Source organism: Epinephelus moara, chromosome 4 (assembly GCF_006386435.1).
Source record: "Epinephelus moara isolate mb chromosome 4, YSFRI_EMoa_1.0, whole genome shotgun sequence".
In the NCBI taxonomy this organism is placed as follows: Eukaryota; Metazoa; Chordata; class Actinopteri; order Perciformes; family Serranidae; genus Epinephelus; species Epinephelus moara.
The window spans coordinates 21045641-21072749 of NC_065509.1; the positions used below are offsets into that span (position 1 = coordinate 21045641).

Consider the following 27109-nt stretch of genomic DNA (forward strand, 5'->3'; position numbering starts at 1 on the left):
ACACAGACTGTAGACCCCTCTGTCTGCTTCTCTCTGGAATCACTCTTTCATTTTTCAAAAAATATGATAATATTTCTTCAGGGAGTGCAGTTAGTTACAGTGTGGGCTCCATGCTTACTCTGACAGCTTGTCGGACCAATTTTTATCTGCAGCCCCTGGACAGAAAAATATTAAAAAAACAATACAGTACAATTCAAAGAATTAAAAGCAGAACAGTTTGCAAATTTGCAGTACATCACATATAAAACGTCATACAAAATATACATGATATAGTCCCAGAAAACAGGTGGTTTCATACAAATGTCAGTGATCATATGACTGGTTTGTCTTGAGCCATGTTTTAAGGTATTTCTTTAAAACCTCTGAAACTTGTGCATTATGACACATTGCTGTGGACCAAACCGCCCATTAGTAAATAAAGAAGTTAAAATAAGCGCAACCACGTCAACAGCAGAAAAATGCAACATACACATAGATGCAGCTGTAAGATGAATCCAAAAACAAACTTTTACTTAAGTAAGGTTTTTAATACAGTGGAGTATTTTTACAATGTGGTATTAGTGCCTTTAACCAAGTAAAGGGCCCGAGTGCTTTGTCCACCACTGACTGCACATCACACATGCAACCACACGCAAACATAAATGCATCTTCATGCACACCCATCATCCCAAATGTCCCAAAATGACATTCGTTGTCTTCCTCTGAAAAATAAAATCATTTAATGGGAAAACTGTTCCATTTGAGTTGAATGGAAAGTAAGTCACAGAGAGGTCAAAGAAAGAGGGTAACACACACACACACACACACACACACATGCACACACACACACACACACACACACACACACCAACTGAATGAGGATTCAATTCCCTTCCTACATGTTCTCATCCAGCAATCAGCCGCGGGTAATCCTTTCTTCTCTATCTGAATATGATGAGATTTCATTTGTTTGAGTGAGTGTGAGTGTGTGTGTGTGTATGTGTGTGTGTTAGGTGTGCCCTGTGCTCTGAAGGGGCTCCTACATATCATTTCATCAGGCTTTGTGTCATGTCATCATTCATCGTGAGTGTGTTTGTGTGTGTCTGAAAGAGAGGAAAAGAGTGAGAGAGATGCAGAAACAGCAGGCAGTATGCTCCAGGCCACAACAACACTTAGCCAAGCACTCAAACTCCCAGGTGTGTGTGTGTGTGTGTGTGTGTGTGTGTGTCCATGCGCTCGTGTGTTGATGTGACACTAAACACACTGCAGACTTTAATCTTTGCAAATTAAACCTGTGGCGAGAGTGCTGTTTGCACGCATTTGTACGCGTGCGCCCATCGCATACGTGTGTGCGCGTCTGTTTGTGTGCGTGCTCCTTGTTTGCTTTCGCTTGTATTGCGACCCACTGCGCAAGGAGCCAATCTCCGACTGTTAAGCAGGTGCAAGCATACAGCAACAAATCCTACCACACCTCTTTGTCTCAGCTCAGCGCTTGAGAAAGAACAAGAGCCGCTGTGCTCTCTGCCTCCCCTTTTAGATATTTGTTAGACAATATAGGAGAAGGGAATACGCAGCCCTGTCGCAGCCCCCCTCTAATCTGTGGGGAAGAGATGGAGAGACAGAGGGAGAAGGAGTATTTTAAACAGCACATTCGGAATAAATTACTGACAGCCAGATAAACAGAAATAAATAAATAAGGGCTGCCTCCCACGCGTGGCATCTGGGCGACTTTCTTCTTGAAAGTTTGCTTTGCTCACTTCAGGATGGGTGTGCTCTCTTTCTCTCTCTCTGTTTTATATCTTCCCCTCTCTGTCTTTCTCTCACTCGCTCAGCAGCACGGAGTCGCTCCACACTGAGCTCTTTTGCATTGTTACTCCACCCTGACTTGGTTAGTTTATGGCAACAAATCCTCAACGATGTTAAAAAACTTTCTAAGCATAATGTGAGTGATGACACAGGTTTATGGGAAGACGTGCTCGGTAAATTTAGGATAAGGAGAGACAGACTTGAGAGTATATATTTGCCACAGGTGCCCTCTAAAGGTATTCATAAGCAGGTGAGTTTTTTAGAAAGGAAGTAATACTTTTCCTTTCTGAAATAAGGGCACTGTTTTGACATTGTAAAACCTTTAACTTTATGTCATGATGTCTCCTCAGCTCCTGTCCCGCTCCAGTATTTTTCCTTCTTCCACCTGTTCTCTCCTTTAATTCATCCTCTCGATTCCTCTCCGTACTTTCAGGCTGAATTGAGTGTCTGACAGAAAGGCTGTCATATGAGTATTCATGTTTACACTTTCAACACACCTAGAAAAAGTCAGTGAAGTCATCATCTGTCTTTTGTTGCAGCAGTTGTTACAATGTTGTACGGCCTCCTGTAAAGGATAACTGAAGCACTTGCGCTTCTGTACAAGAGGTTATTCTGTAAAACAATGTATGCATTGTAATTACTATCTGCATCTTCCTCCTCTACTCTCTGTCTTTCTGTTAGTTTGGATGACTGCTGAAATAAGCTAAGGGTCAAGGTGGACAATTTGCGTGTGCGTGTGTGTCGGAGGGTAGGGGGTGGTACTGCTGTCTGCAAGACATCAAAGTGCTCCCATAGAAAACCACTAAATCCTGTCTGCTAAGTTCAACAGGAGTGTCAAAGTGTGTGTGTGTGTGTGTGTGTGTGTGTGTGTGTGTGTGTGTGTTAATGTGTAGGTTGAGTTAAATGTGTGTATTGGTAATTCTGCTTCCCACTCCTTTCCCATGTGTTTACCTCCCTTCCCTGCTCTGTATCTTTGCATCAATGGACAAGAATAGGTCTGACCACGTGGCTTGATTATTCACTGTTTTTCGATCTATCAATGAGTGAGAATGTGCATGCAAATATATGCACAAGTTATTTATTTTAAGCGTGTGACTCTCTGTCTTTGTACATTAAAAAAATGTGGAGTACATTTATAGTTAATTAAATACCATGTTTTGAGGAGCAGGTAGCAGGATTGGACCCACATGCAGACAACAGATGACAGGATAGAGTCCCAGAATCAGGTGATAGCAGGCAGGCACATGTATGAATCCAGACAACAGAAACAAAAGATGAAGACGAACTGACAAAGAGGAAAGGAACTTGGCTGGTCTAAGAAGGAAATGACTGAATACAGGTGAGCATGAGGTGAGGTGAGTGCAGGACTGGTGAGGGACAGCTGAAACTTAGCAGGCAGGGCAGGAAAACACACACAGCAGTACATTGCTTCGCTTCTGTGGTGGTACTCCTGCATGCTCCTCCAAACTGGGCGCATGCTGAACGTCATCCAACCCCATTTCAAAAAGTTCAAACTAACCCTTTCAGGTATTATTGTTATTATCATCAGCGCTCTAACCTACGTCACTGCTTGTTACTAACAGCTGAGTGGGCGATTTCATTAAAAAAAAAAAACAACAGAAAAGAACGCAGATGGAGTCGACCTAAGCAGCGTGTGACATATGTTGAGTGTGATTTGGACAAGGAAGAGAACACAAACAAGAAAAAAAAAAATCAGAAATGCAAGACAATTATCATTGAATCCGGAGAGACAAAGGAAGAAGGAGAAGAAATCGAAAAGGAAAGGGGTCTGGCCTGTACCACAGGTGACAAAGTGGGCTGATACGGGCCTTTTGAAAGCACGAGTGTTGTCGCAACAATGTTGTGGCAAATCCCGTAAAATATGCAGTGTGCCAAATGCCAAGTGGAGGCCATTGTGCCGTAATCTTCCTGTGGCGAACATCATAGTGATAGATTTAGTGGCCAACAGTAATCTGTCTGTCTACCTGTCTGTCTCACCCATTAACGGAGACCTTTCGAGAGGTGCCGCTAAGTGTTAATCACGCTCTCCGTGGATATGGATAGTCACCGCTGGTGAGGGCGGCTCACGTGTGTGTTTAATTTTAATGATGCATATTGGCATACTGAGGTGTATTTTGTCTGCACTTTTATGCCTCCTGCATGTGATAAGAATCATTTCTGCAAGAGCTGTCTGGAAGTGGTGCAGATCGTTCAGTCTTGTCTTTACCAAAGCTCCTGGAGGCAGTGAAAAGTCACATTAATAAGTGGCAGGAAGAGCTGGGAAAGGAGAGGTAGTCCAGGTAATAATAGACACCTTGTTAGCTGGAGGTGTCACAGATATGTAAGGAGCACTGTCAAAATCCTGGGTCTCAGTTTTTAAATATTCCCATGTGTGTTGACAAAAAAGATGTAGAGAAGCTGTCCAAAGTCTTATCTAATTTATGTCGCACTCTAGCCAAATTTTATTTGATGACTCAGTTCTGTCTCATCGGCAGCTGAGAGTGTTTTTAATGCACATTTTCAAAATGTTTCCTGACAAAATTTCATTGCCTATTAAGTGAAGCCCACTCTCCATGATAAGTTGATTTAAACACATGAGCTTGGTGTATGAAACACTGTGAAAATGTCCATATTATAACACAGTTATCTTGAATGTATTTTAAATTATTTTAATTGACAAATCCAGACAGAAATAGGCTAATTCTTACCTTACATACATTTGAATATGTACAGCAAGGTGTCACTGTAATACTAAATGTAGGTGTGAACCTGTGGATGAGGTGCCAGCAGCTAACAAACTGCAGATTAAAAGTAGACAGAAGCGCTCGTGTCTCTCGTTCTTGGGTTCCAGTGTGAACTATCCCTCCCTTGATCTCACTTTTAGAGAAATGCTTTGCTTTTTAACACACACTTAACATCTCTGTGCCCCCTCTTCTCTTTCATGCTTCAGATTTTAATTGAATCTGGAACCCAACACTGACACTGAAAAACAATCTGATTAACAGGTTGTAAAAATGCAGACCAACAACGGCAGAATTGAGGTTATTAACGTTTCCTGACGCTGCTTATGGTTTAATTACACAACTTTTGTTTGTAAACATGAGTAGAAGAGGCCTATATTTCCAATTATGATGCACGTATACAACAAAATCCTTATTATCCATTTATAGGTTAAACACTTTAATCTTACCTGCAATATATGTTTAAACAATTACTGACTTTAATTCACTTCTCGCTGCTCCTTTGCCATTTTTCTCCCACAGTCTCTCTTCATTTCGTCCTCCCACTTGCAGTGTTAAAGGCACATGTGTATTTACCTCCATCAGCGTATCTAAGTATGTCCGTATGCTCCGAAATTCTCATTTACATATACATTGCGACCGGTGTCTCATCATGTACGTGCGCCATCTTGAAAATACAGGGACATACTTGAGAAATATGGAATCGCCTTTCGCGTTTTCACTTGTCGGTTTCCGGTTTCCGCCTGCAGGTAGAGTGATGAAAAGCAGCAGCAAGCAGGCTAGTCACAAGTGCCGGTGCATTTGAAAAAAGGCAAAAAGGCAACGTGACCGGCGATTTCAAAAAACGAGGGTCAACATCGGGGTAGCCTTTCCCAGGTGGAGAGAGCTGCTAAAGGAGAATCACAGCTAACAGCGCTTAGCCGCTGTTAGCGGCGCTGGTTGCTAACAGCTGTTAGCCGCTGTTAGCGACGCAGTGTTGCAGTGTTGCGACACAGTGTTGCGTGGAGAGGGATGAGGTTTGTGAGTTTGAGCCACTTGTCAGTTGTCAAAAGACAAGACGTGATTGGTTTGTTTCGATTTACACCCATCCCAACAGTCCTACATTGTAAACACAGCCAGCATGGTGAGGAGGGGGTTGGTCAACTCGCGTCGCGTGTATCTGTGCAGGAGCCTGAATGAATACTCCATGAAGTATCGTATGACATGGTTTCATCAATGTTATCATAGCTTTTTGGTACACAGCATCTACCGTTGTTGCAATGCGCGTTTGAAACAGTGAGGCGCTAGAGTGCGCTATCTGTTTGAATGCAATATACGATCTCAACACTAGATGGGAGAAATTCCTACACAGTGCCTGATTAAGTGACAGGCCGTGGCTGCATTATTTATCTGATAGTAATGATTTTGCGCCTTGCTGACCTCTAGGCCTGCATTAGTTAGTACACAGACAGACAGTCAGACACACACACACACACTCAGCTGGGCAAATCTACTACTACCACTTTGGTTACCTGTAGCCCAGGTGGTAAGTAATGACACCTGGCGTCGCCCTTCAACAACATTAATGAGAGACATGCCTGTAGAGTTGTTAACAAGGAACTGTGTGTTGCTGCGCGTGTGTGTGTGAGTATATGGGTGTGTTTGGGCTTATGAATCGTGCCATATCTGTGTACAGCGCATGTCTGCAAAGTGTCCAACTGTATGCAAGTGACACATGAAGCTAAAGTTGAGAGCGCAATGACATTACTCCGCAGAAAATGTGTGTTTGTGTGTCTCATTAGATTGGACATTGTAGTGTTGGGGTCACCTGGAAGTCAGCCGCCCCTAATTGGCCTAACAGTTGTCAAGGAAACGGGCCGGATCAGGCCAAGTGTGAACTGACCCACCCAAGTGTCTGTGTCATCTCAGACAAACAAACACCGCTACACACACACACACACACACAGAGTCATTATGTGTCACTTACTCACGTATACTTCAGCCTGCCAAGATAACGAGGGAGTGAGACAAATGTTACCGAATGAGACAGAAATACCAGTAGGTAGCCAGACAGACAGGCAAGATGAAAACTGCTTACACACTCAGTCTCACATACACGCGCGCACACACCAACTGTCTCAGACAGGGTCAAACTGAGAAGACAACAGAACTCTGTCTTTGTTTGGTGGTTGCCTAGCAACTCCGTATCTTTTTCAATGTGTAAAAGGAGCATCCAAAACGTGGGACTGAAGGTCGCTGAAAGAAAACTTTTCCCTCCCCGTTTTCTCTCATGTCCCTCACTCTAAAACTCGTCCCTTACTCCTCCGTCCTTCATTTCAGGAACTGAAGCTCATTATCAAACACGGAAAGGATATTAAAAAAATAAGATTCATTTTAACACCATAGCTTTCTCCCTCTCAACTTTGTACGTTGTACAGTTGTGGAAGGTAAAAGGGTACAAGTCAAAGTATCCTCATGTAACCGTTCATATGATGTCCTAAAAAAATGCAACCCATGTTTGTCCTTAACATCAAGTTACACACTTAACGCGAAGTTACGGAGGTCTGGTTTGGTTTAAAGAGAGTGTGGTCAGGTTTAGGGAGGATGTACCTTAAAATGACTCACAGCTTATTCAAAGTTCACACAGTCTCCTGGGGAAAGTCTATTTTGTGGACCATCCACCACTTAACCTGCCTCCTTAACGGACAGCTTAGGACTGCTTCCTTCTTTAATCCTGTCAGCGCATTGGTCATGTGATTGCAGCCTTCCAAAATAAATGGGTCACCACATTGTTGTAATTTGTACTTTCTGTTTTTTCATTTTATGCCACTTTATATTTCAACTAATGACATTACAGAGGGAGATATTGTACCTTTTACCCCTAGACATATATATGTTCACCTGGTACACCTGTTCATCTGCTTGTTAACACAAATAGCTAATCAGCCAATCACGTGGCAACATCTCAATGCATTTAGGCATGTAGACATGGTCAAGACAACCTGCTGAAGTGCAAACCAAGCGTCAGAATGGGGAAGAAAGGTGATTTAAGTGACTTTGGATGTGGCATGGTTGTTGGTGCCGGACAGACTGGTCTGAGTATTTCAGAAACTGCTGATCTACTGGGATATTCACACACAACTATCTCTAGGGTTTACAGAGGATGGCCCCAAAAGGGAAAATATCCAGTGAGCAGCAGTTCTCTGGACGAAAATGCCTTGTTGATGTCAGAGGTCAGAGGAAAAATTCCCAGACTGGTTCAAGATGATAGAAAGGCAACAGTAACTCAAATAACCACTCATTACAACCAAGGTCTGCAGAAGACCATCTCTGAACCAATAACATGTCCAATCTTGAAGCAGATGGGCTACAGCAGCAGAAGACGATACCAGGTGCCACTCCTGTCAGCTAACAACAGGAAACTGAGGCTACAGTTCACACAGGCTCACCAAAACTGGACAATAGAGGATTGGAAAAACGTTGCCTGGTCTGATGAGTCTGGATTTCTGCTGCGACATTCAGATAGTAGGGTCAGAATTTGGTGTAAACAACATGAAAGCATGGATCCATCCTGCCTTGTATCAACGGTTCAGGCTGCTGGTGGTGTAATGGTGTGGGGGATATTTTCTTGGCACACTTTGGGTCACCAGATCTCAGTCCAATAGAGCACCTTTGGGATGTGGTGGAACAGGAGATTCACATCATGGATGTGCAGCCGACAAATCTGCAGCAACTGTGTGATGCTATCATGTCAATATGGACCAAAATCTCTGAGGAATGTTTCCAGCACCTTGTTGAATCTATGACAGGAAAAATTAAGGCGGCTCTGAAGGCAAAAGGGGTTCAACCTGGTACTAGCAAGGTGTACCTAATAAAGTGGCCTGATGAGTGTATAGTGACTAGTTACTTTGCAGATGAGGCTGTAAAACAGCAACAGAAGAATCTTTCATACATAATAAGTTATTACATCAAGATAGATCCCTTGAGACATTTTTTTAGCAGGTCCCATCCATGTCAGAATATTACAAATAAAAGTTGTACTACAAAAAAGTCCCTTGGGAATATGAAAAGCCCCTCAGGAATATGTCTCAGTTATAGTCCTGCAGGAATTACAGGTATTGCACAGGACAATGGATCTCAGCTTTGTTAAGTCTGTGGGAAAGTACTTGACAAAATCAGTTTTGGCTTGGAGTTTCAAAGATGTGACCACTGACTAGGCAAGGATGCAGCGTTTTTGACCCATACAGTTGGTTAAAACTCAGGAAATCTCAGCCTCTGCATTAATTTGTAATCATTTATATCTTAATCTGTTTCTTGCAAGTTCCTTGACTTTGTGAAAGTGCAGTACCAAAATAGCTGGAGTACTCTTAATGTGGTTGCATTGCCTTCCAGTGCCTCATGATCACTACCTTACATATTGCTCTCTTCTTTCCCTCACGTAATGCTCTGTTCCATTCCCATTTGAAGGTCAAACAGTCCCAGTCACAGTACTGTCACAGACTAATGACAGCCTCCATTGCTTCTAGTGTTCCAGCTTGGAAACAAACACACGGATGCCCACAAGGTCCGACTCTCCTGACGTAAAATGCAGCCTCCACCGAAACCGCTAATTTTAGTGGCATTTAACTACATTAGCGAGCTAGCTAGGAATGCTGGCAACTTTAAACTTTATATTTTAGGGGGTTAATTAGTATATTCAGTCATTTACCAGATGTTTCTAATAACACAAGGGCCGATACTGACGATCAAACATGACATATTTAGAGGTTTCTGAAAATGATGTAAAGCCATTAAGCCTTTGCGTAGTTGCCATGTTTATGCGTTGATGTAATCAGATAAATTAATGCCAGGCAGTTTGTGGCTAACAAATTAGCATTCTGACTTGAAGGATCACTCCGCTGCATTTTTCCTAATAGCGTGCTGGAATTTACGACTTAACACCACGCGTGGAACACAGCATTAGATTACTCCGAATTTCACCCCGCTTCTTTTAAAAACCCGCAGCTCCACGCTACATTTGTTTTCTAAGAACGCATCGTTTCCACTCCCTTCTTAGCTCCTTCTCTTTCCTCACTTTGCCTCTGTGCTCCCTCTCCCCTCTCCGCTCAGTCTCCTTCCCCCTGCCTCTCTGTCTCTATTCGTAGCATTTTTTCTCAACTCTCTCTCATACCTTTCTCTCGCTGGGTGTGTCTGCAATTTTGTTCTTCGTCTGTGCGTGCGTGCGTGTGAGTGTGTGTGTGTGTGTACAGTCTGTGTGTGTCTGTCTCCACAGCGTGTCCATCAGCCATCTCATTACGGCTGTCTGTTTTTACATCCCTTTGCCTCATTAGGCACCGCACACAGCCACTGAGGACAGCAGGCCTCAACTCCTGCGCCAATTTACCCCTCTCTCTTTCTTGCCTTGTGTGTGTGTGTGTGTGTGTGTGTGCGTGTGTGTGTGTGTGTGTGTGTGTGTGTGTGTGTGTGTGTGTTTGTTTGTTTGTGTGTTTTGCCAGTATAATGCTCTCTTCATCTCCCTTGTCACACATTACCTTGTTTCCTTGCATTAGGCTCTTTCCTTGCTTTGCATCTTTCTTTCTTCATCTCCTCTCCATCTGTGCTCATGGGAAACTGAGTTTCTTGCACTCTCCTCAACCTCCTTTCCTCCCTTTTTTCTGGGGGCATGCTCTTCTCTTCACTTCTCTTCTAGTTTCTCATATCACTATGTTGCTGGTGGGAGACTTTAGTCAGATCTTTGCTCTTCCTAATAAGGCACCCTTTATAACAGGTTTGTAATTTGCAACCTCTGTTTTTAGTCATGGTTAATAAAGCCCCCTTCATGCTGAAAAAATAGACCAACTAACACCTGTTAATATCTGGCTTGTGTATTTAATGGAAACGGTTATGATCGGCATTCACTCCCAAATGACTCTGCAGTAGTCACGGGCATTTATTGGCTCCAGGTTCAGTTAGCTCCAATCGGCAGCGCTAATTTTAGCCCCTTTGCCCATGCGATGCAATAACGTGCTAGAAAAAAACGTCCATCTCTGTCCAAGAAGCGTCAGCACGGAGTTTGGAAGAGAGATGACTAAGTAAGAGAAGTAAAAATGAAGTAACCATTGTAACATTTTCACTGGTCTCAATGTTGTTTTCTGCTGTTATCTCATTGTGACACACCAGAAAAAAAAGAAGAAAAAAAAAGCAGTTGAATCCAAATGGACTTCATCGTATTTGCTGACTTCCAGAGAGTCTGCTTGGGGTGCAGAATTCAGCAGACTTCCCTGTTTTAATAACCCACAATTCATTGCAATATGAATGTGACATTGTGTTTTTTCAATTGCCGAAAATAAACGTATAAATGTGTAAAACAGTTGTTGATTGTGAGGCCTATTAAGATGCTACTTGAATTGTGTAGGCCAGAAATAACATTCAACAACATCATGATACAGAGATATGTTGTGTACAGAGGGAATCAAAATGTATTTTATTTTTGCAGCCTGTACAACTGAAGTACACGAGGGGGCTTCAGCCATACTCACCTGCTGAGCCGTGAACACATCTCTGGTCTACTGACAATAGGAAAGCAATCTATTGTGGTTTTTCCCACATTTTAAAAACCTGCACACATGTGCACATTTCGTTATAAAGGGGTAAAAGTCATATAAGAAGGGTTTATAAATCTGCCAAAAGCCATTTGTAAAATGTAACTTTTTATCTGCCTGTATTTGCCCTTTTTTTTTCTTATTTTCTGTGTGCGGGACATTTATGGGCGTGTCCCCTCACATCAGTAAGGTGACGTCTGGGCTTTATAAAAGGGTAGCGAACAGGTGCCTGACCATAAGCAGCAGACATCCAAGAGAAACAGTGCTGAAAAAAAAAACAATGAAGCGAGGTGAAACGCCAAATGAGAGGGAATCTGGGGGTTGGCTTTCACCTTCAATTTCGTATCCAACAATCATGCGTAGTATGCCTTTAATATTTACAGCTGCAGACTTGATGGATTATCATAAAACATCTTTACTGACATGTATGACTCACTAATATAGCAGCAGACCTGGTGGCTTATTAGGAAATTCAAACTTTGCCCTCATTAATGGCTTATCACTGATCTCTAACTTACACACCCTTGAGTGAATGCTTTTTAATTTCTTGTATTGAGACTTCTGTCTTGTGTTTCTCTGTGTGACTGCAGGTGAATGAAATCTACCATGACCAGTCTTTGGGAGCAAAGATCAACGTGGTGCTGGTGCGAATTATCATGCTGGGCTACAGCAAGGTAAGACCTGACGAGACGTGAGCTCTGCTGAAAAGTCGACTGAGATGCAATTCCTGAAAAGTGTATGCCTTGTCTCTCTATCAGCGCTATCTTTGATACTAGGATTTTTCCACAATCGCTTTAAGTACCTACAGTAAGCACAGCCAAGTCGTACACACACACTTATAAACAAACACACACACACACACACACACACACACACACACGCACGCACTCATCAGCACGCACTGATGCCCGGAGCCTGTTATTCCAGTGGACTGAGCAAAAGAGGAACTAAAAGCATGCAGCATCCCAGGGGAGTGTTTTCAAGTCGCACGCCTTCACAGTTCAGCACCAAAGCACACAGAAACTCTGCCCGTTATGCAATCAGCCTTCCTCCCAGTAGGCTGCAGCACAGAATCATGGGAAGTCCAGGCAAAGATAAACAATCAATGATAGCCCTCCCTCATTCATAAACAAAGAGACCGGACGATGGGGGCAGCATCCTTTTCTTCTTGACTGTAATTCTATCTTCCTGTCTGTGCCGGAGAGGGGAGGTGAGAAAGAGTGGAAGAGAGGGAAAAAGAGAGATAAAGCAGGAGATGGCAGGAATGGAGACGGGCAGGGATTACCCCACAGGATGATACAGGGGAATTTATTGCTGGATAGGTGCTCTGTGATACACTTATGCTGCTGTAGCCTTATCTCTTCCTCTCCTCTCTACATGTCCACAGTCCCAGTGGAGCTGTGGAAACACACACTCCCACCCACACACACACACACACACACACACTCCTACATTGGTCATTCTGGGCCAGCCCCTATGCAGCTTCAGCCAAAGCTCTGGCTGTCCATCATCCCCAATTACCGTGGCAACAGCGCTGCACCCAGACAGCCTGCAGATTGGCTATGTGACCCTGAATGCAGGCGCACCCACACACCCACACACTTCACACACACACACACACACTCCAACACAACATGTACACATGACACACCATTCCAAGTACATCTTTAAAGATCATAAAAACCCACTGACACACACACACACACACACACACACACAAGCACCTGATGAACATGATGAAGCACGCACGCATGTACAGCGCACTCTGTCTAAGGGGTGTTTGTGCAGGGGCAGGCCATATGTCTTCGCTGCAGCACGCTACACACACCCTTCGCCGTTTGATTCAGCCGTGCATAGTGCGTGTGTGAAAACGGCGAAGGAAATGTAGAAAGCGAGGCAAAAAGGAAGCAGTGGAGGAGAGAGATGGAAAGACTTTTACAGCAGAGTGTAGGGAGGAAGGGGAGGGGAGCGGAGATCCTAATGAGGAAGGGAATGAGAGGTGAAGGTGAATGGAAGGAATCGCTGGCATCTGGGTATCAGTGTGGTTGTCGGTGTTATGCATTTAATCAAAAGTAAATAGTCTGTAATTGGACATGTTTTTGACTATTAGTGCATAGCTCATTAATAGGCAGCTCTGTGTTCAGTTTCATGTTCATTATTGAAACCATCAACACTACAGCATCCTAAGCATTATTGTGTGAGTACTGTGAATCCCTCGGTGTGTGTGTGTGTGTGTGTGTGTGTGTGTGTGTGTGTGTGTGTTGTACACCTCAGCAATTTGCAAGATGTGCTGACAATATATAACATTGTGACACTGCCCCCTACAGGGTTGAATTAAATGTTTTTTGTACCAGAACTGAAACTAGAGGCAGCTTTAGTTCCCTGTTTATGTATAACCTTCTCTCTTTCCCATGTGTGTGTGTCTCTGTCCTCCCAGTCCATGAGTCTGATTGAACTGGGGAACCCCTCTCAGAGTCTGGAGAACGTGTGTCGTTGGGCCTTCCTGCAGCAGAAGCAGGACACGGGGGACGCCGAGTACCACGATCACGCCATCTTCCTCACACGGCAGGAATTTGGGCCGACGGGCATGCAGGGTAAAGAAAGACATGAACATTTATCAAACCCTTACTGTTTAACACATAGCGCATACATCCAAAGTGCATGCCCACCCTCTTGAGGACCCTAAACTCCTTGGTATACACAGAAAACTCCCCTCTTCCTTCCTCTGCCTTATAAAGCTGCATAGTGTGCTGTGGGTTTGGTGGTTGGTGGTTTTCTGTGCAGCAGAGTGCAGGCTAACAGGCAGGCCCAGGGGAGAGGCCTCTAAAGGCAGTGGCCTAGCTATCCAGAAGCCCTTCAGCTGCCCTTGGGCTCAGCCTTCAGCAGCAGAAAATCAATAGGCAGAGCAGGGCCAGCCACAGTCCCACAATTAAAGGCAGTACAGGACAGACAAGCACACAGGGAGTTGGAGATTGGCATATGTAGGGGTGGAAGGTGACGGTTTAGGGTTAGGATTAGACACACAAACATGCACACATATGTGGATGTGTGTTAAAGAGTGCTGTGTGTGTGTGTGTGTCTATGTGTAAGTAGTTCACAGTATGCATATCTCTGGATAGGTAGGTCGCTGATTTAAGGGGAAAAAAATGAGTATGGTTTATCAAAATAAATTTCATCCCACGAATGCACATATTTTAAGCTGATGCATGTTTCGCTTTATGGAGTTAAATTGAAAATTCTGTCTAACCCTGGTATTTCTGCACAGTTGCAGATAAAGATTAGGCTACACAGATTTTTTTTTTAGTATCATACTATTTGTTGAATCAGACTCCAGCGGTGGCTTTGTAGTTGTGATGTGTGGTTCACCCCACATACTGGGGGTCGGGCAGGTTCAGGAAAGCTGATGAAATATCACAGGTTTGGGCATACAGGTCAAACAGTGACGAATCAGCGTTCTGAGTAAGTTATTGATAATTTACAGAAACATTGCCTACAATAGCCCACCTTCCACCTTCTCTTACCCTATCTCTCACTCTCTGAAACACACACATACACAGCAACGCTCAGTCCTTGTATTCACGATGTGTTCTAGCAGCATTCTAACAGCACATTATTCATTAAAAAATTTCATTCAATGAAAAATACTCTGCTGACTCACTTTATTCAGATTGAGAATTGATGAAGGGTTATGAAGTCATAAAAAATTACAGCATTCGAAAACCTTAATAGAAGCCTCGAACGTGAAAAAATTTCATTCAATACAGCCCTACATTTAATAATCTAAAGCTTTCAGAACAACACAACACTAAGAGGACACATCCTGACCGTTGTGTCTTTCTTCCTATTTGCCTAGGTTACGCCCCAGTGACAGGCATGTGCCATCCAGTGAGGAGCTGCACTTTGAACCATGAGGACGGTTTCTCCTCTGCCTTTGTAGTGGCACACGAGACCGGACACGTGTAAGTGCATTTGTCATAATGAAGTCTTCAAGTCTGCTCTCATGCTACAGCAAAAGACAACAAAGCAGTCACTTATAAGACTGTATTGATTTATTACGGTGCTGGTTCAATAGTCACCTCAGCTGATATCTGATGAGAGAATTGCTACAATACGACCCCCCCTCCTCCCTTTGTTCCTTGTTATTCCTCTCCTCCCACATGTTCCCAATCTGTCTCTACTTGTTCATCTCCTTTCCCTTCACTTCCCCTTTGAGCCCTCTCTCACTCTCTCACTCTCTCTCTCTCTCTCTCTCTCTCTCTCACTCTGCAGGCTGGGGATGGAGCACGATGGTCAGGGGAACCGCTGTGGAGATGAGGTGCACATGGGCAGCATCATGGCTCCCCTGGTGCAAGCTGCCTTCCACCGCTTTCACTGGTCCAGATGTAGCATGCAAGAGCTGGGACGCTACCTTCAGTAAGACACACACACACACACACACACACACACACACACACACACAGACTCATACAACCATTTCATTATATGGGTTTTTTAAAGGTCAGTACTTTCCTCAATATTTTTAGACTGAATTTGCGTTTTTGTTTGATTTTGTTATTATCCTTAAAGTTATTATATTACAAAGTCATACTGCCAATATGGTATGGTGGTAGTTTTCAAGCTGAGAAAACCCAAATTTTAAGTTTCGATTAAACTTTCCATCAGATCCATTTTATATACTTTGTTTAGGTAAGTTTAAGCACAGCAATCCACCACACATACTATGTTTAAAGGCCCGGACACACCACACATACTACATCAAAGATTGTGGCGAGAAAGGCCAACCGTTGTGTCAGCTCTCATCGCCTGAGTGTCGGCCAAAAAGTTGAACTTGAACTCACAGCAAAGACTACAGCTAACTAGCAACTAAACTTGCAGACCAACAGAATGTATTCAAAAAGCTAATTAGCCAGTTAGCACATCAACAAAACAACCTGATGTTGAAACAATAAAGGATATTTACCATGCGCTAGCCAACAATAACACAAACAATTACGAGCCATTTCTGCTAAATCAGTGGTTTCCAAGTCACCACCAGTTGGGAACCACTGATTTAGCCCATGGCTGGACCAGTTGGGAACTGCAGTGCTAAAGAGCTCAGGGACTTATAAAACAAGTTTGTTTCGATCACGAGCCCTCTTTACTTTAGCTGATTGATTGCTTTCCTCACTTCTGTTTCTCGTCTGGTGCACTGAGCTGAACTACCAATCAGAGTGATTTCACTCACCAAAGGGCTCAGCCGTCTCTGATGGCGATTCAACATCCTGAATCAGCAAAAAAAGAAAAGCCGGCAAGGTCTAACTTGGACCAACTGTGCACGACACACTGCAAATAAATAGGGTGACAAACACTCCAGTGGCTGACTGTCGGCTTGGTGGTGTTAGGGTCCTACAACACTTGAATTATCAGCAGTTTTTTTGATCAATCAGTTTAGTTTTAGGTAAAAGTGCCCAAAATAAATGGTTTGAAACTTTTCAAATATCAATATTTGCCTCTTAACCCTCTTTATCTTTATCTATCGTATATTTTAAATCTCTTGGTTTTGAACTTTTTGTTTGGACAAAACAACTGATCTGAAAACATCGCCTTGGGGGACTGGAGGTTTTTTCACTATTTTGTAACATGTTATAGACCAAACTATAGCACCTCAGCGGTGCTGTATGTAACTCTGGAGAGAGAGAATTGATTGTTGAGTCTCACTTCCAGGTCGTCAAATACTGACGCTTTGGGCCGGTAGTCAGCCTGAACCAACAACCAGAAGCATCAGTATTTAACAACCTGGAAATAAGACTCAACAATCAGCTCTTTTGCTCCAGAGTTACAAACAGCATACTTAAGAAACCATCGTATTACTCAGAAGTAGAGGTGGGAATCACAAGGGGATCCACGATATTATTGCGATACTCAAGTCATGATACAATATTATTGCAATTTTAAATATGTTGCGGTAAGCTGAGTATTGCGATAAAATATATTGTGATTTATTACCTTCTTCAACTGTAATTTTGTCCTCAAAGGAAAACTTTGGCAACATCTGTTTAATCTAGTAAGATAAAGTTTTCAGTCAGTTCATCTCACTGTAGGAGCAAAACATATCTAGTGGACTGAAAAAGCAATCAATTATATTATTATAGTGGGCTACCTAAAGTTAAATTTGTTTTTGTAATAATTTAGATAATTTAAAAAAATCAATACTTGGCTCTGTGTGGTAGTACGATATTGCCACACGAAAATATCGCGATACTATGCTGTATCGATTTTTTCTCCCACCCCTACTCAAAAGTGAAAGTAATCGTTAGTTGCAGCCCTAATTTTAATACTGCGTACTGACATAAGTAACTGGACAAAAATAAAGAAAGTAAAACTTAATCAGATTCTTTGACTCCTCTTGCAGTTCCTATGATTGTCTCCGTGACGACCCCTTTGACCACAACTGGCCATCACTGCCCCAGCTTCCCGGTTTGCACTACTCCATGAACGAACAGTGTCGCTTTGACTTTGGTGTGGGCTACACGATGTGCACCGCGGTAAGAGATCCCCATAGTCTCATAGACACTTTACTAACATAGCTAGAGTTTACTAACACACTGAAGGCAACGTCTACAACAGTTGCCACCAGTCAAGCTTAGCATCACTTTATCTCCTGAGATGAAGCAGCTTTTCAGAGTTGGGCTAAACTCACTTTGAATTCAGTCTATTCAGTTAAATCAGAATTTGCTGAATTTCACTGTGAAAGATACATTTGTATGGGAGCTCTTGAGCTCTGAAGGTTTTCCTAGTGAACTGAACCCAGCACTGACATCTATCTCTGATCTGCATTGTAATGAAAGAGTAACACATACACAGCTATTCACATTCTTCTGATGTCCTCTGCTTTCCTCTCCCGGCCACTGGTGGGATTGGCATCTTGCTTAAAAGCAGGTAATTGGTTTTCATAGCTATTTCTTTTTGCACTTATTAATGTTAATTAAGATTACAGAGTATTTCAACACAACACTTACCTTGATACCACAGTGCCTTTACATGAGCCTGTCACAAACAGTATTTTTGTAAACGCAAACCGTCACAGTTAGACGAGCTTCACCCAGCTTCAGCATCTCGCCAGGCATCTTACCTCCCCCCCCCCCCCCGTCACCCTCACCCACTCTATGACTGTGAAGCCACTGTGGCACGCTGTTGGGAAGCTGTTGCTTGATTGACAAAGGGCTTGTTCAGAGGCTTTGCACACATTGCTAGATCACCCTGTATTCTCTTGTCAAACCCATTCCCCTCAGCTACAAAAGGCGGGCCAGTCAGGAACGCAGGTAAGGTAACACTACCTCCCGGAAGACATGTGGCCCGTCATTTGTTTTCTCAGATTTTCTTTTTTCTCTTTGTCCTCTGAAGTAGTAATTGTTTGTAATGTTGCTCCTTACTTTTCTTTTTACTGTACTTTGTTTCTCTGTTCTACCCATCGTCATATTTTTGGCGTTAGTCTGCAGGATTCTAAAATGCTCATTTCTAAAGACAGTGGCTGTAAAGTCTCTAAAAACACTGTGACTTTACTGGTTCAGTGGCTATGGTGCAGTTCAACAGTTGAACCGTATCATATCCCGACTCTTTTCCTGCGAATCTGTGTTAAATCACGGCAACGCTGGCAGGAAGAGCCTCATTATATTGGCACACTCACGACTATAAACGAGTGGAAAAGGTTGGAAAGATGTCTTTCCCATGCAAGGGGGGAAAAGCTGAGCCAGAACAGAGGCTGTTTTTCCATGTTTCACTTCAGCTTTTAGGATCCTCCAGTCTGATGTCATTGGTGATTACCTACCACAGTCTAGCCATTGATTGTGACTCGCCCTCCGACCTGCAAAGGTCCTCTGGGGTCACGATGGGTATCAAAGTCTGTGGAAAGGAGGGAGGAGGGCACGGCCCCTCAGACACTGGACTGTGGGTCAGTTTGGTGGTATCCTCATCAATGGTTCATATCAGACAAAGAGGAGAATTTGGTCCTTGATCTGTGTCTAGGGGCATTTTAGAGGTCGATGAGACCTAACCTTTCGGCCTTTTAACCTTCTGCCCTCTGCCCTCTGACCTCCCTTGTGACCTAATTAAACCACGGACCGTCTCATTCTGAGAGTCTTGTCTCTCTCTCATCCTTTGGTTTAGTTTGCATGAATGGCTGTGTGTTTCTCAGTGGAGCGTAGTGTACAGTGCAGTGACGCAGTGCGGGGTCGGTGTTGTTATTGTTGGGTATAACACTGTTGTGGTTATTGTTGTAGTGATATTTCTCTTCTCATCTCTATTTTTTTTTATTTCCTTTTTTCAGTGTTTAGTGTCATTCCAGCTGTTTCATGATGGTTGACTTGTATTATTGAAGGCCAGTCTGTTTCCCAGTGTGTTGACCGCATAGTAGGGCTTTTAATTGTAAGAAGGAGTCTCTCTCTGTGCCCCGCAGTATCGCACATTTGACCCATGTAAGCAGCTGTGGTGTAGCCACCCAGACAATCCCTTCTTCTGCAAGACCAAGAAAGGACCACCCATCGATGGCACCATGTGCGGGAATGGGAAGGTAACTATACAGTTTTACTTTAAAGGAAAACTTCACCTGCAAAGTGACCAATTGTATATCAGTTTTTTACTGTGTTACCTTGAATTTGTGAAGATAACATTGTTTTTCTCACATGCCTCCTCAGTGAAAGAGGAATCCAAAAACTGAGAAAGTTCTTGATGAATTGAAGTCATAGGGGTCTGCATTTAACAACAATTAAACTATATCAAAACATCTGTTTACAAACTCTCAAAGTGTCATTTATCCAGTTGTATGCTCAGTACATCCCAAACACTTGCATTTACACTAAAACATTACGATTTAAAACAGTAGCTCACAACTAGTTTAATACATTTGGCGTCATACTTGCGTTTGGCCATATCGTCGAGCTACTTTAGCTGTCTCTGTCAAATAGCTGTCCTTCAGTCAGTCTATCTACAGCAGGAAATGGCACTTCAAAATAAAAGCTCTGTGCCGGAAATTCCCTTTACTTAAAAATAAAGTGTGTGTTTTATAAACTTAACAAATTTGTAAGTCCTTTTCGGTCCACACAGAAGGGACCCACCACCCACTTTTGGACCGGGACCCACTAGTTGGGAACCACTTATTTAAGACATGTCAGTACAAGCATGCTACTCATAGGAGGAAATGTTTTATAGTCTAACATTTTGGCGTAAATGCATGTGTTTGTGAAGTGCTGAGCATACGACTGGATAAACAAGACTTGTATTATACCGCTAGAGTTGTGTGAAGGTTTGCAACAGATGTGTCAATGTAGTTTTGCTGTTGTTTAACGCGGTTCCCGTTTACTTCAATCCATGAACAATGTTCACCTTTTTTGGATTCTCCGTTCACTTGGTGATCTAAATGTTTAACTGATCTCATAATGGTAGCTTTGTGGGTGAAGTATTCCTTTAACAAACATTCTGTCAAAGAGAAATAATGTGATGGCACACTGTTTCCAAATAGCAACTATGTGTTATGTACTTTGCCTTTTGCAGCATTGCTTTAAAGGTCACTGCATCTGGTTGACACCTGACATCATCAAGCAAGATGGAAACTGGGGCTCATGGAGTGAGTTTGGCCAGTGCTCCCGCACCTGTGGTGGAGGGGTACAGTTTCGCACACGCGACTGTGACAATCCTAGGTATGAAACTGTGTTTCCCTGTGTGTGTGTGTGTGTGTGTGTGTGTGTGTGTGTGTGTGTGTGTGTGTGTGTAAAAAGAGTGGAATTGCAAGTCTTCAGTCTGTGCTTAATTATACAGAATTCTCCAAACTTGTTTTAGCAAGCATACTGCGATGAGTTCTTGGTACTTAACTTCTGATATTCGTTGCACTGACTCTTGAAAGCGATAATTTGCTCCATTAACATAGACCAAGATAATTTGTACAAGTGTTAAATGTTTCATTTCCAAAGTTTTTGAGATAAATGCCAGTGAGTTTCAGAAGTTAACACACATTTTGACTGATAATGCGTCCTTTGCCCTGCTGCAACCCTCTCAGACCAGCCAACGGAGGCCGTACCTGTGTGGGGGCAACTTACCAGTTCCAGATGTGCAACACCAATGAGTGCGAGGATATCTACAGCGACCCCCGAGAGGAGCAATGCCACGCTTGGGACCCCCGCTTTGAAATCCACAGCAACAACAAGCACCACTGGCTGCCTTATGAACACACAGACCGTGAGTATCCACCCGCAGATTGGAAAGGGATGATGTAACTTGGTGGAGAGGTGGACTCAGAGAGAGAGGCTGTCAGAATAAAGATACCGGCCTGAGGATGACAGACCATAAGTGATGATACACTGTGGAAGTTGTAAAGAAGCCAAAAGGAGGAAGCAAACACATAATTTTTGAGTGCGGTTGGGTTTTAGAGGGTTTTATATATATAGGTTGCGTTCTGTTATGGTCATTGACATCTGGCTGTCCTGCTGAGGCTACTTTGAGCTACGGCTACGCCCTCCCATAAAAACACGCCATCTCTTTGGAAATCTCTTTGAAAACAATCCTCTTTGAACTCTGAGTCTTCTCACTCTCCACCCATTTAATGATGTCATTTTAACTTCACTAACCCCCTCTTCCTCCATGTATCAGTTGGCACACATGGACAAGCTATCAGAGCACTTAATATCAAGAACCTCTTTACATCATTGAGAAGATTTAAAACGTATGTGTGTGTGTGGCTGTCAGACCCACCCTGTCTCTAAGTGGAGGTGTCACTGCTGTCCTGATAGGTATTAAATTATCATCCAACTAAAGGGCAGCCCTAGAGAAAGTGCTGAGCTGTCTCCATATCTAATCGCAGGTCACGCTACGCACACTCCGCTAAGAGGGGCCTTGCTAAATTGTTTTTCTCCGTTCTTATCATTTCTAAATGCCATATTTTTCAGCAAGGCTTTCTCAGTCTCAAATTACTTTTTCGTGACTGCGTGTTAGCGTGCGAGCACAGATTTGCGTGTCTGTGTGTGTGTGTGTGTGTGTGTGTGTGTCTGTGAGAGAGAGAGAAAGAGAGAAAAAAGTGAACAGGGAGGTGAAATTGAATTCCATTCATGGTCTGTCATCTCATGAGCTTCAGATAGTGTTAGGAGAGAAATAGAGTGTGTCTGCTCCGAGTGTGAAATTGTAGTATTTGTTTAGAGATGTTTGACACACTGTTGCTTTTTTGTCTCTATTTGGCTCGTTTGCCAAGTCAACAGATATACTGTAATACACTCTTGAGCAAAGAGACATGAAGTGTGAGCTGCCGCGTGTGGCTGTTCAACCAGCTGTTTAAAGGGATTCATTTAACCCTTTGGTCTTTTACATTATTGTACATCAGAAATCGTCTCCTGTTTTCAGTGTTTCCACACAGATTTGATCAGACGTCTCCCAGACTCCAGGTAGAGCAGTGTGCAAAACATTTCAGTGACGCTTCATTTAACACCTTGGACCTTCTGAAAACATCAAAATCTTATTTTGAGGGTCTCAAAAATGAAGTAAAAACACTCTTCTCAATCTACACTGTAAACTGATTTGCATGTTGAAATGTAATGTGTAATCCATGTATTTGAAAATTCTCATTGCCCTTAGAGTCCAGTACACCCTTCAACAGGACTGGAAGTGTCACTGAAAAAATACATTTTGTTACAGTTACTAATTACCTGTTAAAAAAATGTAGGCAAAACAAGTATCATAGTATTAAAGTAACGTAACTTGATAACTCTCAATTACCTTTGAATTACCTCAATACCGAATATGCAAATAACATAAGATGACTTTTATTTAAACTTAAAGGTATATTATGCAGTAATGTCGGTTACTGTTTGTAAACGAACTTGCTAGCAAAAGTGAAAGTAAAAGCCAACCAAAGATTTGTGTTTTTTCCGAGCTGTGTCTCTTGGATGCATGCTGCTTATGGTCTGGCACCTGGTTGCTACCTTCTTATAAAACCCCGACCTCACCTCAGCGCTGTGGGGGTACACACCCATAAACGTCCCAAGCACAGAAAATAAGAAAGTACAGGCAGAGGGCAGAGTCTCTGCAGGAAAATACACCGCAACACACTTGTAGTGGTTCATAAGTGATGATTGAGAGTGATGACCTCTGTGCGAGTCTCTACATTTCTTTTAAGGAAATTCCTGCATAGTGTATCTTAAATCCACATTTATGTAATCTGTAAGACAAATGTAAGCTTAAAAAAGAAAAAGGGGAACCAACATTTTTAGCATCGAAAATGTGTCCTCTGCTCAGTATTTTTAAAGAAAAACTTGGTGAAGTTTTGTAATGTTTGCGCATGTGCACGGTGGTATATCATTCTTTATACCTAATGCTAATAACCTCAAATTTTACTATATGTATTCGTAATGCGATGGGGTTTTTTTTGTAACTGCAACAAAATACAGTTACCTTACTCTTGTTTTAATACAAAACTCTCACATTTGGGAGTTAATTATCGAAAACTTGAGCAGTTTTTAAAAATATGTTTTCAGTAGCCTTTCTTTTTCATGGTATAGAGCAGGCATGTCAAACTCATTTTAGTTCAGGGGCCACCTACAGCCCAGTTTGATCTCAAGTGGGCGGGACTAGTTAAACCATTGCATAACAACCTATAAGTAACAACCCCTTTAAAGTTTTCCCTTTTTTTTAGTGTAAATAAGTCCACTCTTAAAACGCTCCTCCATTTACAAAACAATTGATAAACAGCCTGAAATATCCTAAGAAAAATTATGTGCACATTCAACAGCATGTCTCAGTTTTTCCACATTCACTCAGTCTACGACTCACTTTCATTACATGTGGCTTTTTATTTTATTTTTATTTTTCCCACTACAGTAGAAGCTATTGATGAGGCAGGTGAAGTCATCCCCTGCCTTACAAACCATTTGCAGTCTGACGTTTTGTCAGTGCCTCAGAAACAGGGTTCCACTAATATTGTTTTAACATAGAAGTCTGATACAGATTATACTGAAGCTGCTGGTTGACGATATTTTGCATACTGTTCAGTATCTTTAAATTTGACCACAGAAGTATTTATTGTTGTATCAGAGAGCTTTATTCTAGTCGGAGTGGAAACACCTCTGAGGCAGCATTTTACACCATTTAAACCTGACACCTCTCAGCCTTCACAGGTGCATCAATATTAGGTGTGCAAAATCATCTAGTGGGCTGGAATGGACTCTTTGGTGGGGTGGTTCTAGCCCCCGGGCCGTATGTTTGACACCCCTGGTACAGAGGGTGTTTAATAGTGTGGCGTTGATAGCTACTTGGACTGAGTGGCTAATATAGACTGTTTTGGAGGTATATATAAATCTGTGAATACATTATAAATCTGCCTACACTGTGACTCACTAATATAGAGTAATTACACCTATAATGCACATACATGGCACGAGCTCCCTTGATTATCATATTTTCACACACTGTAGAGTTCACTCCCATCGTTCCTGCGCTTTCTTCCGTCAACGTGAGAAAAGCGTGTTTTTCTCCACATTTAATAATTCTTCAGTAGCACGTCTGCCACCTGCTTATTAGTGTCACTTTAAGCACCATAAGACAGAGTCTCTGCGTTATGTCCATGTGTAATAAACGTGATGAAGCACTCGCTGGGATGGACTGCCAGGTTTTGTCTCCGGAGGCTCATGTAGTTGTAGTATGAGTCATGCAGACAGACACAATGAGACAGAGCGTCACGCTGACTCACGAAGAGCTCATTCAGAAAGTTTTTTTTTTTTTTTTTTTTAATGTTGGTTGTAAAGATGAAATCATCAACATGGATCGCAAATGTGCCAATTAGGTCATTTTTTTGTTGTGTGTTTTTGTTTTTGTCTCCCAGCTAACAAACGCTGCCACCTGCATTGCAAATCCAAGGAGACACGAGATGTTGTCTTCATGCAGAGAATGGTCCTGGACGGCACGCGCTGCTCGTACAAGGACCCGCACAGTGTGTGCGTGCGTGGGGAATGTGAGGTGAGTGATGTCATGTGTGTGTGAGAGAGGAAGACAGCTGCGTGTGGTCAGATGAACGCTCGTTAAACTTTCCATGTCCTCATGAACAGAAAGTGGGCTGTGACGGTGTGGTGGGCTCCTCAAAGCAGGAGGACAAGTGTGGAGTGTGTGGAGGAGACAACTCCAGCTGCAAAACCTTCAAAGACACCATCACGCGTACTGCCAAGAAACGAGGTGAGCACACGCTAACAGTCACAATAACTCTGATCTAAATCTAGGACAGACATGACATCAGTGTAGCAGCTGTCCATCATGCTGATAAGTACAGCATAAATAGTTGGCCAGTGTCCTTATAGTCAGTTATGTTCAGCTAAACATCGCCCTCTAGAGGAAGATTTGCAACAATGTCCTCAGTGAGATCTCAGCTGATATGTTTCCACGTGAGTCAAGCATTGCCAAGAACTCTATGAGCGCATGTTTATTAGTATATTATCTAACCTTTGACGTCAGGACAGACCAACATTACATCACCACAATTCCCAGAATCACATCTTTACTCTGGGTGAGAATTGTCTATGGTTTTAACCTGTGAGTAGGGACGCTTGGTAAAAATGAGCAAGGCCTCTTTACTGGATTAGCCGAGGCTTTCAGTCAGGAAACTGTAAAAGGAGCTTTTAATGATGTCGGAGTCACGAACCAGATGTGTGTGTTTCATTTCAGGTTTCCTCAAAGTTCTTGAAATTCCCAGAGGAGCGAGACATTTACTGATCCAAGAGCTGAAAGCAACCTCACACACGTTAGGTATTTGACAGATGTACACTGCTTCCTTCTCAGTGTGTATGTAATGTACTGTATTGTATACATCTGTGATCGTAGGGGTAGCAGTAGCAATTTATTTTGGTCATCGTTAACACTTCTGCAAAATGAATTCACATTGAAAGGAATAATTAACAATACGGCATTCAATTAAAAGGAAAAACAAATATACAAAATAACATAAAGGTGTAGGCTGAAGCTTAAGCTTATTATACAAACCCTTTTGACATTTCATATTCAAGTACCCTCTCACTACTTCATTCAGACTATACAAAAACTTTTCTTAAGACCTATTCACACAGTATTACCTGGGGACCTTTTGTAATTTCTAATAATCACGGAAGTCGTCTGGGATCCTAATCCTTTGCAAATCTGCCATGTCTGTAATTGTTCCAGTAAAAAATCCACCACAAATTACCATATTTCCCCAAAACTTAGTGGTCATGTGGTAACATTAGTCCCGTGTAAATCGGCATCTCCCAGATTTGGGGCTGTAGTCAGGTTTTTTGTTTTCTCCTGAGCTTGTTTCTGCCTCTCTTCCTGGTTGAATATTACAGAGGCAATTATAAATAAAAACTTTGGCTGCATTTTGGGTGCAGGAGGCTCCAGCTCAAATCAATCAGAAGAGCAGTTTCTGTGTTGTGTAGAGTGGTTTCACAAATGACGTGTGCATCATATTCAGGGGATAGCGTCAGTAAATTCAAATAAAATACTTTGCTTATGTGTGCAAAGCATGAAACACAGATGTGGTGGTGGGGGTGGGTCCTATTTACAGTCCCATGTAAATAGGACTTTACACAGTAATAGTCATTACTTAGTACAAAGAGGGAAAAACCAAAACAGAAATTAAGTTCCAAACGTTTCATACACAATAATTATTTTACTTCAGTTTTCTATTTGTTTACTACCTTATTTTAAACATTTTTTAATTTACAACATGAACTACTTGTTACAACCTTCCCACACGCTAACCCCTCACCAGTGTAATCAATGAATATTTCTCCCTCATCTCCAGCTGTAAAGAACGTGGCATCAGGACTGTTCTTCTTGAACGGGGAAAACGAATACCCAGAATCCCACTCGGTCATAGAGAAGGGCGTGGAGTGGGAATACGAGAATGACAAAGACAAGGAGACGCTTCAGACCACCGGTCCTCTCAGACATGGAATTCTGATAATGGTACACGTTTAACTAAATGAAGACAGTGCTGAATCTGGTTATACACGAGCATTATCTTTCTTTTTGTCTGAAATAATG

The 27109-nt window shown here is 42.5% G+C and overlaps 1 protein-coding gene across 1 annotated transcript in view; it reads left to right on the forward strand.

Annotated features, from left to right (window-relative positions):
• LOC126389150 (A disintegrin and metalloproteinase with thrombospondin motifs 2-like) overlaps positions 1 to 27109 on the forward strand; it is a 155675-nt gene that overhangs the window by 119082 nt on the left and 9484 nt on the right. The window contains exons 5-17 of the mRNA XM_050042658.1: positions 11677 to 11760; positions 13524 to 13680; positions 14940 to 15045; positions 15356 to 15499; positions 17478 to 17610; positions 18358 to 18387; positions 19521 to 19634; positions 20615 to 20760; positions 21117 to 21295; positions 24924 to 25057; positions 25147 to 25270; positions 25757 to 25837; positions 26868 to 27031. Coding sequence (XP_049898615.1) covers positions 11677 to 11760; positions 13524 to 13680; positions 14940 to 15045; positions 15356 to 15499; positions 17478 to 17610; positions 18358 to 18387; positions 19521 to 19634; positions 20615 to 20760; positions 21117 to 21295; positions 24924 to 25057; positions 25147 to 25270; positions 25757 to 25837; positions 26868 to 27031 — 1596 coding nt within the window. The remainder of the gene's footprint in view (positions 1 to 11676; positions 11761 to 13523; positions 13681 to 14939; positions 15046 to 15355; positions 15500 to 17477; positions 17611 to 18357; positions 18388 to 19520; positions 19635 to 20614; positions 20761 to 21116; positions 21296 to 24923; positions 25058 to 25146; positions 25271 to 25756; positions 25838 to 26867; positions 27032 to 27109) is intronic.